The following is a 13,198-nucleotide window of genomic DNA, read 5'->3' on the forward strand; positions in this document are numbered from 1 at the left end:
CTGAGTTGGGACAGAGAAATGCTAGGATGAATCACCTTCGATAAAAGAGACAGGCAATCTTGGGGCTGGGCTGATGGCACCATGGGCAGGAGGTGGGGTGTCTGACCGGAGCCCAGCAGGGAGGGGCCTCGTCCTGTTGGATCAGTGGCCAGTCTCGACAGTAAAGGTTTACACCCCTCACGTGGCCGGATGTGTCGCGTCTGATTTGGGGAGAGGAGATGATCCTCATGGCAGGTAGGTGAGGAAGGTCAGGGACCACAGCCGAGGCTGGGAGGGATCAGAATCAAACATCGCTGCCCCTTGAGGGCTGCCCAGGCTTAGATCACTCTCCCACCGACGATGGAGAGCAAGGACAGGACAGGTCAAGCTGGAAGCAGAGAAAAGGGAGAGGGAGAGAGGAGCAGCAGAGCCACACACTACAGGGGACCCCAGCACCCACATCCGGTGCTGGAAGGTGGACCAACCCAGCCCCTACTTCCATTCCTCGGATCTGCTCATAGGATCAGAGTTTTAGTGTAGAAGAGATCTTAGTTCATCAATGAAAAACCTGGGGTCAGAGAAGTTGCATGACTTGGGAAGGGGCACATGGTTAGTGGTGAATGTGGGGCTGAGGAAGGCACTGTAACCCCTGCCCTCCACCCCCTCCACCTCATCCCACCCCTCAGCCCTTTTCCTCCGCTGCTGCCTTGAAATAGAGGCTGAAACGAGGCGTTCTGTATCCCTGTAGGCAAAGCGCCCTGCTGTCTCATGCCCCAAACACCACACAAACTCTGGGCTCTGAGCCTGGGCCCACCGATGGCTGCATCGCTGGGGGTGGGGAGTCCCTCCTGCCAGCTGCTCCTTCCTCTCCACCCCTTCACTGGCTTTGCCCTGTGAGTCTGTTCATGCCCAGGCTTCTCTTAGAGGAGAGGACGGGCTACGCCCCAGAGCGTAAAGAGCGCGGGAGACGTGCTGAAGAAAGCTGGGGAGTCAGAGGCTGCCACCAGAAGCCACGTGAATTGTTTAGTGACTGCACTACCCCATCCACGGATTCACACAACACACATATTCTGACCACCCCACCCCGTTTTATGGATGAAGAAACCAAGATCTTTCTGATTCCAGAACTTGTGAACTTCACCACTTTTCAGACCGGTCTTATAACGAGGGCTGGGCCAAAAATATGCAAATGCAAAACAATGGAACGAACAGAAAAATAGGGTAGAGATGGAAGAAGGGTCACGGGCAGGTCTGGATGGCAGGCCATTGGCTAGCAGAGGGAGGGGCATTGTAAGGTACAGTCAGCCACTACATGTTCCCCTACATCGCCCCTGCCCCAGAGGCTCCCCCCCATGCTCTCCTCCCTCCTCCAAGGCAAGGTCTCCTAGGGACAGAGCTATATCAGTCTGGGGTCCTTCCCCCGCCTGCTGACACGGCTGAACCAGACCCTGGAAGATGGAGGGACCAGGGTGTGTGTAAATGAGGTACCGAGGGGCCAGCTCCTCGGGTTTCAGGAGCAAGAGCTTCGGGTGTCTGGTGGGTTAAAAATACAAAGGCCCCAACTCAGGGTCATTTGATATCAGTGGCTGAGCCCGCTGAGTCCAAGGGCCTGGAAGCAGGGGCCCGAGGGAAGGAACTAAGTAGGAAGACAGCAAAGCATCAGGGAGAAAAGGATGGGGAGGCAGCTAGTGGGAAGCTTACAGTGGAACCGAAGGGCCAAGGGCGAAGAGAAGGAGCAGGATGGGGTGGGAAGTCTGTCGGTTGCAGGAGATCAGGAAAGGGAGCAAGCCGGGCCACCATCGAGTCCCATTTCACACACTCGGGGGTACAGAAAGTCAGCTTCGCCGTGGACTAATGTTCCAATGTCTCTGTCCAAGTGTTTCCCCTCCCCCAGAGCACGGCAGACATGATGAACTGGGGCTGGACGTCATCCCGCTGTCTGCTCTGGTCATGGGGCTGTGGGCACATTCGTCACCCTCCTGTGAGACCAGGAGATGGGTTGCGAGGTCTCTCCAGCTCCAGCGTGCCCTGCCAGGTGACAGCTATCCCTCCTGGACTCACTCCTGCCGTGATCCTGAGCTTTTCTGTGGCCTGCCTGCCTTAGCCAGCCAAGGTCTGCCCCGCCGGAGCGTGCGAACGTTATTCCTCTAACGGAATGTCATGCCATCGCCTGTGTGCAAAACAGACACTGTCACTCAAATATCAGAGCCATCTCGGTAGGGTTGGAGGGTCTGACTTTGATCCATCCCCTCCATGATCTCCCTCATGCCTCAGTTTACCTATAAATGGTAAGCGCCCTGGAGGGCCATGAAGAAGGTCCTTCCTTCCTAGGTACACAGAGCTGAACTTATCTACTTGGCCCTCACCCCCAAGATGGGCTTCGTAAAGTTGAGCCTCTCCTTTCCAACTCTGGTTAGCACTCAGGTGCACAGAATTCATCTTCATCCTTGGTTCAGGGCACACAGCCCACCTTTTCACGGTTTCCCAGTGTTGATTTTTCCCCCTAGTGTGTATACCTGATTCTCCTGGTCAAAGACATGGAAAGAATGGCTGCCATTCGCTGGTCTCCTTGGGGCCACTCAGCCTGGGAACCTTCCTCTCCACTGTGCCCAGGAAACCGAGTCCCCTAGGATCAGAGCCCAGAGCACAAGCAGGAGGCAGCAGCCAAGGGCCTGCTTCATTCCTCATGGGCAGAGGCACCCCAAATGCCCGTCTCTCCAGGATGGATGTGGCCAGCACTGCCCCTCAACACCGTCCTTCCCTTGCCTTCCCAAGTTGAGTGTTGAGTGAAGCAAAGGAAACCGACTGGAACTCAGCCAGGTCTCCAGTCCTGGACACGGCTCCATCTTTTATTCGGAGAATGATCTCATCCGTGGCCCTGGCTCTTTAAAGAGAAATGCAAGGGGTCTCTTTGCTGCCGCCTGGATGGCATTTTTATTGCCCCCTCCTCTCTACAGGATCAAAGAAACAGACTTCACTTTGAGGGGGCTCCCAGGTTTTAGGACTTAGAGCTAATACAGTTGTCCCTTCTCTCCTGCATTATAAATTTAACCTCTGCCCCAGGGTATCTCCCACTTTTCAACCCATTTCCTTCTCTCCGAGTCCCCTGGCCCTCACTTCTTCTAATCACCCCAACTCCCCCCTCCACTAGCCCCAGTTTCATTTACCTCCGACTCATCTGGTCTTATTTTTAGCTCCAGCTTTTTCCTTTCTTAATATGGTGATGAGCTCTTAGGCTGGTGTGGGGACAGGGGCTGAGGAGCCCCGGCCATTGTGGGGAGGGGAGAAGAAGCAAGCTCTGGGGGCCTGGGAGCCGGGGAGAGGGGCGGGGTGGGAGGGTTCTAGTCTCATGGAGCTGTCCTGGCCTCAGAAGGTTATCAGTCTCTCCTGCCAATTTTGAAAACAAATTTAGACAGGACCAGGTGGGGCTGAGGGCTGCCAATCTCAGGAGCAGCTCAGGTTGCCTCCCCGCCCCATGCTCCTATTCCTCCTCCTGACCCTTTTTCTCTTGGCTCTGTTGACAGTGTCTCCAGGACCCAGCACTGTCCTCTGTCCACTGCCCTAGGCCGTTCCCCACCCCACCCCCTCTGTGAACCCCTAACTCAGGATTCAGGACCCAGGGGCCCCTCCCTACCCCAGCGAACCTCTTCCGGACCAGGGGAGACAACCCAGATCTCACTACCTCCATGCGTGCTGCAGACAGGATGGGGGCCAGAGCTGTGCCGTGCCCTCGGCTGGCACTGCTGCTGCTGGTGCTAGGGACAGCCCCGTCAGGGGTGCAGGGGGAGGAAGGGCTGGACTTCCCGGCGTACGATGGCGTGGACCGTGTGGTCAATGTCAACGCAAAGAACTACAAGAGCGTATTCAAGAAGTATGAGGTGCTGGCCCTGCTCTACCACGACCCCCCGGAGGATGACAAGGCCTCACAAAGGCAATTTGAAATGGAGGAGCTGATCCTGGAGGTGAGTGCTGGGGTCTGCCGGCCTGCAGGGCACACCCAGCCCCTCTCTGCGGCTCCCCCACCCTACCACCCGTGTTGCCTTTGAGGGTGGGATCCAGGGCCAAGGACAGTGCGGTAGGCCCCTGTCCTGACCAACAGGACCCAAGTGGTATGTGGCCTCAGCCAAATGAGAAACAGAGACTTGGGGACCCAGAAGTAGCACTGTGGTCAGGCAATGCCAGGAGAGGGGGCCTGCGAGGAATGTCTCCTCCATCTACAGGAGGGTGCTCTAGGAGGCTGGCAGTACCAGGTTCGGCTAGGACAGGGGCGTCCTTAGAAGGGGGACAAAAAAGAAAAAGAGAGTTCTTCAGGGGAAAGGGGAGATCTGCAATGCAAAGGACTGTACCCCCCAATCTACATTCCTAGCCAGAACATGCCCCCTCCCCATACATTTTAGGAGCAGCACCCCAAGGATCTAAACTGAGCATAAATGTCAATGCTATGTACATCTTGCATGTCATTTACTTCGTGGCTCACGTTTTCCTGGAGACCACCACACCTCCACGCTGCCTCTGCTTCCACTCCCCGTCGGCCCCTCTGGATCAAGCTGGATATTCTGAGCAGAAAATTCTTGCCACTGGAGGAGGCTTCAGAATCCTTCCCCAGCTTCTCTCTGTGGGAAGACTCTCCTCCCCTCCAACCTGGCCTCAGGCCCACAGGAAAGAGTGGCTATTGTAACAAGAAAAACACCTGCGCTTTGGGGTGATAACCACACATACCCCTCCAGGAGCCGACACATTAGCGGGTCCTTGTCCACGCGGCGGCAGCCCCTTCTCTGTCCTGGCCGCACAGATAGGCCCCAGTTTAGCTGAAGCTGGGAGTACCTCAAGGCAAGATACCAGGACCACAGGCTCTCGTTCCTGTGTGCCCCTGCCAGGCGCTGGAGCCCTCCCTCTGGTTAATGAGCTGAATATTTTTATCCTGAGTGCTCAGCATCCACGCCATCCACCTGCCAGCTGCCTCTATCCCGTCCTCCCGAGACTCCAGGAGCCGGTCTGTGTTAGGTGGAAATCCTCGCCCAAGGCAGAGGGGCAGGGACCTGGGGGTGACGGTCCATAGCCTCAGAACAGGCTAAGGAAGTGAGTGAAGGGGAAAGTTCACCTGGATGAGGAGGGCCTGGCCCGTGTCTCTAGTCCCTGGCTCTGGTCCCTCTGAGGGCAACAAGTCCTGCGCTCAGCTTTCAGACATTCCTCGCTCAGCGGCAACATGACTAATCCCCCCCCCCCCAACCCTGCTGCTCTCTAAAATTCTTCCCGTTGTGGGTCACTTGTGAGAATCCCAGGGATGTCACCCCATACTGGGCATGGCCTTTGATGAGGGTGGAGTGTGAGGAGCAAGGAAAGAGCCTCAGTCTCTCTAAAGCCAGGCTCCTCAGCATCTCTGAGGAAACAGGAGTATCACGCAGAGCACTTCAAAGTTCAACGTAGTAAGCACATTGCCCACGAGCAATAAATGTTCAGGCATTGAAACTGAGCTAAAGAACAAAAGGGTGGGACTGTGGAGAAGGTGGAGGTGTTCTGGGTCCTTGCACCACATCAAGGTCAACTTTTCAACTCCCCGCATCCCAAATGACCCAACTTGGAAGCATGAGGTGGAGAGGGGGTTGCTAAGAATTCCAGGGGCTGACTTTACCCTTCCCCTCCTTGCAGTTAGCAGCCCAAGTCCTAGAAGACAAGGGTGTTGGCTTCGGGATGGTGGACTCTGAAAAGGATGCAGCTGTAGCCAAGAAACTAGGTAAGGGAGGGGTGGGAGCACACGGAGGGGAAGCTGGCACGTGAGGCTGGACGGGCAGCCCTCGCATAGGCTAGAAACTCCACCATGCCTATTCTTTTTTCTTTTTAAAATGTAATCCATTTATTTATTTTTTAAATATGTTTTTATTGTTGTTGTTTTTTTAAGGGAGAGAGAGAGAGAGAGAAACATCAATCATCTGCCTCTTGCACGCCCCCTACTGGGGATGGAGCTCGCAACCCAGACATGTGCCCTGACTGGGAATCGAACCGGGACCTCTCAGTCCATGGGACAACTCTCAATCCACTGGGCCACACTGGCTGGGCGACCATGCCTATTCTGAAAGGGGGGAAAATGCTGAGATTGGAAGTTTTATGGCTGGGGGTCCTGGCCTCTCTTATTCCTTGTAGAGACCCATGCTCAAATCCCAGGAAGAGGTGGATGTGAGTTTCTTTCTGTGTTTTTCAGATAATTAAAAACCAGGGCTAGCCCAGGCTGGTGTGGCATAGGTGGTTGGGCATCGTCCCAGGCACTGAAAGGTTGCCGGTTGATTCCTGGTCAGGGCACGTGCCGGGGTTTCCGGCTCAATCCCCCATAGGGGGCGTGCAGGAAGAGCCGATCAATGTTCCACTCTCACATCAATGTTCCCCACTCTCATTCCCTCACCCTTCTGCTCTCTAAAAATCTATTTAAAAATTTTAAAAGCAACAAACAACAACAACAAAATAAAAACACAGGGCTAGGTGCTAGAGGAAAGGGGAAATCAGGGAATTCAGGTGAGGCTGGAGAGGCCTCAGCAAACTCCTCTTCCCACCCCTCCCCCTCCAGAGCCATGGCTAGGTATTATAGCACTGGCCACCAGGGGGAAACACAGGCCTGAGACTGGACATCAGATACAGATGGGGGTGGAGTGGTCATCTGATCAGTCACAGCAGAGGGTTAAAGGGCTGAACTGGCCACTGGAGTCCTCAGACGAGGTGACATGAATATCTCTCTCTAGTAGGCAGAGAACGGAGAAATCTTCCTACATCCTCCCCTAACACTCCCACCTGAGCCCAGCTTCTCCATGGAAAGCCCCTTGGGTCATGGGATAGACACCCGGGGAGCAGAGCTAAAGGGCAGTGGAGGTGATCGAGGCTGGGGAAGGGGGGAGAATGGGGTGCAGTGGGATTATGGAATGGACTGTGGCCCTGGATTTGGACTCGGCTCTGTGGGAAGATCGGGATCATGGTTCATCTCTGGCCCACTCCCTAGGACTAACTGAAGAGGACAGCATCTATGTGTTCAAGGGAGATGAAGTCATTGAGTATGATGGCGAGCTTTCTGCTGACACCCTGGTGGAGTTTCTGCTTGATGTGAGGATTCATTACCCTGGACCTAATGGCCTTGCTTTAAGATTTTATCTGGCCCTGGCCAGTTTGGCTCAGCAGTTAGAGCGTCAGCCTGCGGACCAGAGTCCCGGCCGGGTTCAGTTTCCGCTGAGGGCATGTACCTTGGTTGCATTTTGTCCCTGGCCCCGGTTGGGGTCCTGTGGGCGGCAACCAGTCGATGTGTCTCATTCACATCCATGTTTCTCTCTCTTCTCCTCCCCCCTCTCTCCCTCCCACTCTATCTGAAGATAAATGCAAAAATGTCCTCGGGTAAGGATAAAAAAAAAAAAGATTTTATCCGTATCCTCGACCAACCCCAACCTTACACACACACACACAAACACACAGAACCAGTGAGCACCTTCCTCCGATTCCCCAGCCCTCTTCTCCCTCATCCCTCTTCCGCCTGTGAGGATGGAAACTCACTCTCTTCCTTCAATGACCCCTCTTCCAGGTCCTAGAGGACCCTGTGGAATTGATTGAGGGTGAACGCGAGCTGCAGGCTTTTGAGAACATCGAGGACGAGATCAAACTCATTGGCTACTTCAAGAGCAAAGACTCAGAGCGTGGGTAACCCTCAGACTCCACCGTCCCCCTCCCTGGATCCCCCCTCTTAACTCACTTCGCAGCCCCTTTGTCTCCTAACTCCTCTTGCCACAGCCAGCTCCACCCCTGCTCTGTTCTCCTGCTCTGGGGGAGGGGGGTTCCCGGCGGGGCACCTCCAGCATTCCACCTCCCCCCACCACGTTTTAATCACTCTCAGAGGGTTAGAGGGGGTGGGTCTCAAAATGAATCCCACTTGCCAAAGCAGAACGAGGGGAAACAGACGGGAGAGGGCTCCTTGGCACCCCTGCTCTCCCAGAGACTGACTGGCACCCCCCTTCAGATTACAAGGCTTTCGAGGACGCTGCGGAGGAGTTCCATCCGTACATCCCCTTCTTCGCCACCTTCGACAGCAAGGTTCTCCACCCCAGAACATGTCGGGTCTCCCTCTCCCTTGTCAGCAGCCCTCCAATCCCCCTCCCAGAATCTGCGGGGACCAGTTCCCTCCCTACACACCACACTCCCCTCTCCACCTCAGGCCTCCTTCACCCCAAGATTTTAGAGGATCTAACGCACTCCTCTCATGTCCAACCAAAGCCCAGAAACGTGAAGACACTTGTCCGGTGTCACAGTGGCAGTCTGACCTCCTTCCTCATGCCTGCTCCCCCATGACACTGCTGCCCACCCGTAACCCTGCATCCCCTGCTCCACCCCACCCCCAAAGGTGGCAAAGAAGCTGACCCTGAAGCTCAATGAGATTGATTTCTATGAAGCCTTCATGGAGGAGCCTGTGACCATCCCAAACAAGCCCAACAGCGAAGAGGAGATTGTCAACTTCGTGGAGGAGCATAAGAGGTAGGGGCAGGGGCAGACCCCCGAGCAGGGCTAGAACCCCTGCCTGTAACATAGGATGGGAGACTCTCAGCCAACCCGGAGGATGCTCTCACCTTGAGATAATCCACATCTGGGTGCCAGTACTCATGATACACTGACCCTCTTCCACACTATTTCACTCCCTAAGCAGCTCTGAGCCCTTACACATGGAGGAGACTGTGGACTGTGGACTGTGATGCGTGTTGCATGCCTGTGGTCTGCCAGGAACTGAGAGGTGCTTTCTGCCTCTATCATTATAATTAATCCGTTTCGCAAACTCAAGTAATGAGGTTCTACAGGCCATAAGTGTCAGAACTGAATTCCAGCCCAGGTCTGGCCAGTGTGTGATCTTCCTCATACCTTACCCTACCCGTGGTTCTCAACAGGGTGAGGGGATTAGCGAGGCAGGGGGAGAATTTCGCCCTCCGGGGGATATTTGGCAAGGTCTGGAGAGATTTTTCGGTTGGGGGGGATGCTGCTGGCATTTAGTGGGTAGAGGCCAGGGATGTTGCTAACCATCCTACAATGACAGAACAGCACCCACAACAAAGGGTTACTCAAATGTCAATAGTGCTGACGCTGAGAAACCCTGCCTCAAATTCACAGTTTTCTCCTTTCACTGTACTTCACGGCTGGAAATAGCCTGTCATCAGTGTAAACCACACTCTCTCTCTTCCTCTGGATCGTGGTTTCCTTCATCAGGGAAGAATCTACACAGCACAGGGCTCAGAACATTTCAGACACCCGCTTTTATTGGATGAATAAGTAAATGAATGAACGAATGATTGAATGAATGAACAAATGGATAATCAGATGTTCAGTTCTTACCTTTCTCCCAAAAGTTTTCTTGCAGCTCCCTGGCCCACCCTCCGTTCTCCCACCTGTTTAAACCATGCAGTGCCCTGGGCATGGTGCCCAGAGCTTAGACTTTGCCAGCTGTCTGTTCCGGGCTACAGGCTGTCCGTGCGCTAGGCATGACCCACAGGCAGCCTCTGCTATGGGGACCCTGGGGCGGGGGTCCGTCTTGCCTACTGAGGAGTGACTCTGTCTGTTCCAGATCAACCCTGAGGAAACTGAAGCCTGAGAGTATGTATGAGACCTGGGTGAGTCCCCCGAGCCAGGGCCAGACCCTGGGGGAGCATAGGTGGCCACAGAGTCAAGTCCTAGAAGCGTCCCACCCCACTGTTCCTCATGCCTCACTTGTAGGAAAGACAATGCACCAGCAAAGGTTGGGGGCTTTTGTTCTGAAGAACGGGTCACATACAAGTTGATGAAGATGACAGGGGAGGAGCCACGAGGTCTAAGGCTGAAGGGTTTGCCAGAGGAGGTGTGGGGCCCTAGAGCTGCACAGGGCAGCGTCCCTTGGAAAAGGATCACCAGCACAAGAGTACACCTAATCCAGAGGCTGACTTTCCATACAGTTCAGGTTCAAGGACGACCTGGGGTCTGCTCTGGGCTCTCTGAGTCCAGGGAGGATAGCTAAGACCCTCCTCCTCCCCACAACAGGAGGATGATCTGGATGGAATCCACATCGTGGCCTTTGCGGAGGAATCTGATCCAGGTGAGGGAGACCTGGATGAGGTGGGGGCGGGGCTGTTGGGGAAAGGAGGAGATGGGGGTGTTTGCTAGAGTACAGGCTTCACTTGGGAGGCATTCCTGAGATGTGTAAGTGGCCTGGGGCTAGACATGTGTGAGGGAAGGAAAGAGATGGGGACTCTGTTCTCCACACCCCTTTTCTCTCCCCCCCACCTCACACTGCTTGTCTGTGTTCCCTCCAAGACGGCTATGAGTTCTTAGAGACCCTCAAGGCTGTGGCCCAAGATAACACTGAAAACCCTGATCTCAGCATCATCTGGATCGACCCTGACGACTTTCCCCTGGTAAGAGGCATCGCGCAGGCACGGCTGTCCGGTTAGGGCCAGGGCTGTGGCACGTTCTGAAGGGAGCTTGTTTCCGAGTTCCCCCAGGAGGTTATGCCTGCTGCATGCTCAAGGCACTGTGGGCATGGAGAGAGGGGGGCAGGATTGGAAGTGAACCCCAAGGGACATCACCCTCACGACTCCCAGAGCAGAAGCTGGGCAGGGAATCATGTCCAGGGTTGACTCCTTCTAGAGAAAACCCAGAGTTTTGGGGAGCAGATGGACACATCAACCCTGCATAGGAGTGTACACAATCATAGCATCAAAGCACAGAGTTCCCCTGTTTCGGGGGACAGCTTTGTTCCCAGCTTAATTCCCAGTGCGCAGCACTCTCCACAGAAAGACGAACTGAATGAACACACAGAAGTGTGAGGAAATTGGCAGTTGCTAGGTGTGACTCCCCGAGTTTAGAGATGTAGAAACTGAGGGCCAGGGACAAGTGACTTGTCCAACGCCACAAGGTCACTCAGTAGTAGATCCAGAATCAAAACAGGGTTTTCTCATCTAGTTTTTCTCGGAAAAGAGGAGTCAGTGCTCCTAGCTGGTCCTCCTGACACTTTCCCTTCGGGGATTTCTACCCTTTAACTGTTTAGCTCTACCTGTTCCTCGGGCCCTGCAGCTGGGCCCCTCCCCCATCTGCCACTGGCTCCTAGTGTTCCCTAACCCTGTGCTGACCCTCACACCCTCCTGGACTCATGTGTTCCTCGACTCCATTAAGGCGCCCCATGTGGTCTCTCCACAGCTGGTCCCATACTGGGAGAAGACTTTTGATATCGACCTGTCAGCCCCACAAATCGGAGTCGTCAACGTTACTGATGTAAGTTTCCTTCCCTCACCCCCCAAGCCCCAGTGACCCCCAACTCTGCTTCTCAGCATAGCTGGCTCCTCTGCTCTGTTAGGAGGGCTTGAGACCTTCCCAGAAGAATCAGACCCGCGCAGCCTAACCCTAACCCTGAACGCGGCCACCTCCACCTGTTAGAACTGGCTGCTCCTTCTTCAAAGCCCAGTTCAAACTTTCTCTTCTCCGTGAGGTCTTTCCAGATCTCCCACTTGGAATCATTTCTTCCTTAGCACCCCCAGAGCCCATTTGGTACTGAAAACATGACTTTCATATGGCTAGTTATGTACCATATGTGTCTCTTCTAGTAGACTTGGAGCTTTTTGAAGGCAGAAATCTCATTCACACATGACAGGTGCTTTGGAAATGTTTGTTGAGTTGCATTGCATCTTTGCCTTCATATAATTCTCAGTCTAACTATGGAGGCAGGCATTCCATTAACTACCAGACCAGATCTGACAAACTCAATAATAAAGATACGAAGAAATCAAAGTGATTTCTGCTCGAGGGATTCAGAGCAGGGTTAAAGAGCATGGCACTCGAAGTGGGGACTGTACAATGCAGAGGAGCCCTACAAGGGTAAGTTATGGGAAGTCATTTCCATACTAATGGAAAAGTTAGTGCAAAAGGTCCAAAGTAGGAAAGTGAATATTAGGATCAGAAAAAGGCAAGTCGTTGTTTATGGCTGGAGAGTTAAGAGATCTCTCAGGATGGTGCTGGGAAAGCAGGTTATAAAAAACCTTGAATGCTGAAGAGTTTCTGACTTTATTCATAGGCCATAAAGAGCCACCAGTGGTTTTGCGTCAAGGGCATGATAGAGAGGTCTGTTTTAGGAAGCTCAGCATGACAAGAGCTTGGCAGAAAGACTGAAGGGAGAAGACGTATTTGCCCATCCAGCTGTTCTTTCTACGCCTACCATCCCTGTTTTAACCTAGACCACTTCCCCAGCCACTGACAGGTGAAGGGAGGGGACAGAGGACATAAGGAAGGATGTACAGAGTCTATTTGGACGTACAGGTCCAAAGACCTAAGTCAGACGTAGCTCCAGTCCTCTGTCTGTGCCGTGTCCTAGGCTGACAGCATATGGATGGAGATGGACGATGAGGAGGACCTGCCTTCTGCTGAGGAGCTGGAGGACTGGCTGGAGGATGTGCTGGAGGGTGAAATCAACACAGAGGATGATGACGACGATGATGACGATGACGACGACGACGACGACGATGATGATGACTAATTGCTATGACAACTGTCTTCTTGCCCCACCTGCTCTCCTCGGGATCCCTCCTGCCGCCCCTGAGCTCCTCCAGGAATACTAGGTCATTTTCTGCCACAGAACCCCATGGGGTCTGTGTGCTGAGTGCTGAGACCCTGGTTCCCCTCATCTGATGAGGAAAGGAGCTACTTTTCTCTATACAAGCACCCAGCCATCTCCTCTGACTTCTGTTTCCTGTCCCACAATGTCCCTGTATCTATTATGTTTCTTCCATTACTCCCTAAACTCTTCCTTGTGATTTTCCTCTTGCCATATCTCTGGGCCCCACCTCTCCTCTGTTCCCTCTGCCTGTGCACTCTCTTTCCCCACTCTCTCGAACCCTGTGTCTGGGCTGTCTCCTCTCTGGCCAGGAGGAAGGGAGGGACTGTGTATGGGGCTGTATCTCAGCAATCTTTTGTTAATGTATTTGGGTCAAACAAGAGGCCTCAATAAAGGATCTGGGGCAGCTGAGCAAGTGTCTGCCTGTGAGGTGTCACCCCTGCGGCAGGAGCGAGCCAGCCAGAGGGGATGGGTTAGGTGTGAGTGCCTTTCCTGGGGCTGCCGTGCAGGTGGTGGGGGTTGGGGCTCCCTTCAGGCAATTATCTCAGAGAAGCTTGGATTATTTATCTCCTGCAAGTCAACAAGCCTTTTCTGAACACATGGTGTTTGTCCAGCACCGCTGTTAGGCTCTGG

The 13,198-nt window shown here is 54.0% G+C and overlaps 1 protein-coding gene across 1 annotated transcript; it reads left to right on the forward strand.

The window, feature by feature from the left end:
- Positions 1-3,506: 3,506 nt before the first annotated feature.
- CASQ1 (calsequestrin 1) lies at positions 3,507-12,962 on the forward strand. The gene is made up of 11 exons (XM_036272820.1): positions 3,507-3,941; positions 5,629-5,713; positions 6,965-7,065; positions 7,535-7,646; positions 7,967-8,040; positions 8,348-8,478; positions 9,554-9,599; positions 10,003-10,057; positions 10,276-10,376; positions 11,158-11,232; positions 12,326-12,962. Exons 1-11 carry the CDS (start codon positions 3,666-3,668, stop codon positions 12,485-12,487), a joined length of 1,218 nt encoding a protein of 405 aa, XP_036128713.1. The 5' UTR covers positions 3,507-3,665; the 3' UTR covers positions 12,488-12,962.
- The last annotated feature ends 236 nt before the right edge of the window (positions 12,963-13,198 follow it).

This window comes from Molossus molossus, unplaced genomic scaffold (assembly GCF_014108415.1).
Source record: "Molossus molossus isolate mMolMol1 unplaced genomic scaffold, mMolMol1.p scaffold_m16_p_20, whole genome shotgun sequence".
Classification (NCBI taxonomy): domain Eukaryota; kingdom Metazoa; phylum Chordata; class Mammalia; order Chiroptera; family Molossidae; genus Molossus; species Molossus molossus.

Bases quoted from the DNA above. Each gene is read 5' to 3' on its own strand.
- CASQ1 (XM_036272820.1), top strand. From the start codon at position 3,666: ATGCGTGCTGCAGACAGGATGGGGGCCAGAGCTGTGCCGTGCCCTCGG. The intron at 8,479-9,553 runs GTAGGGGCAGGG...TGTCTGTTCCAG, and splicing joins TTCGTGGAGGAGCATAAGAG to ATCAACCCTGAGGAAACTGA. The intron at 10,058-10,275 runs GTGAGGGAGACC...GTTCCCTCCAAG, and splicing joins TGCGGAGGAATCTGATCCAG to ACGGCTATGAGTTCTTAGAG.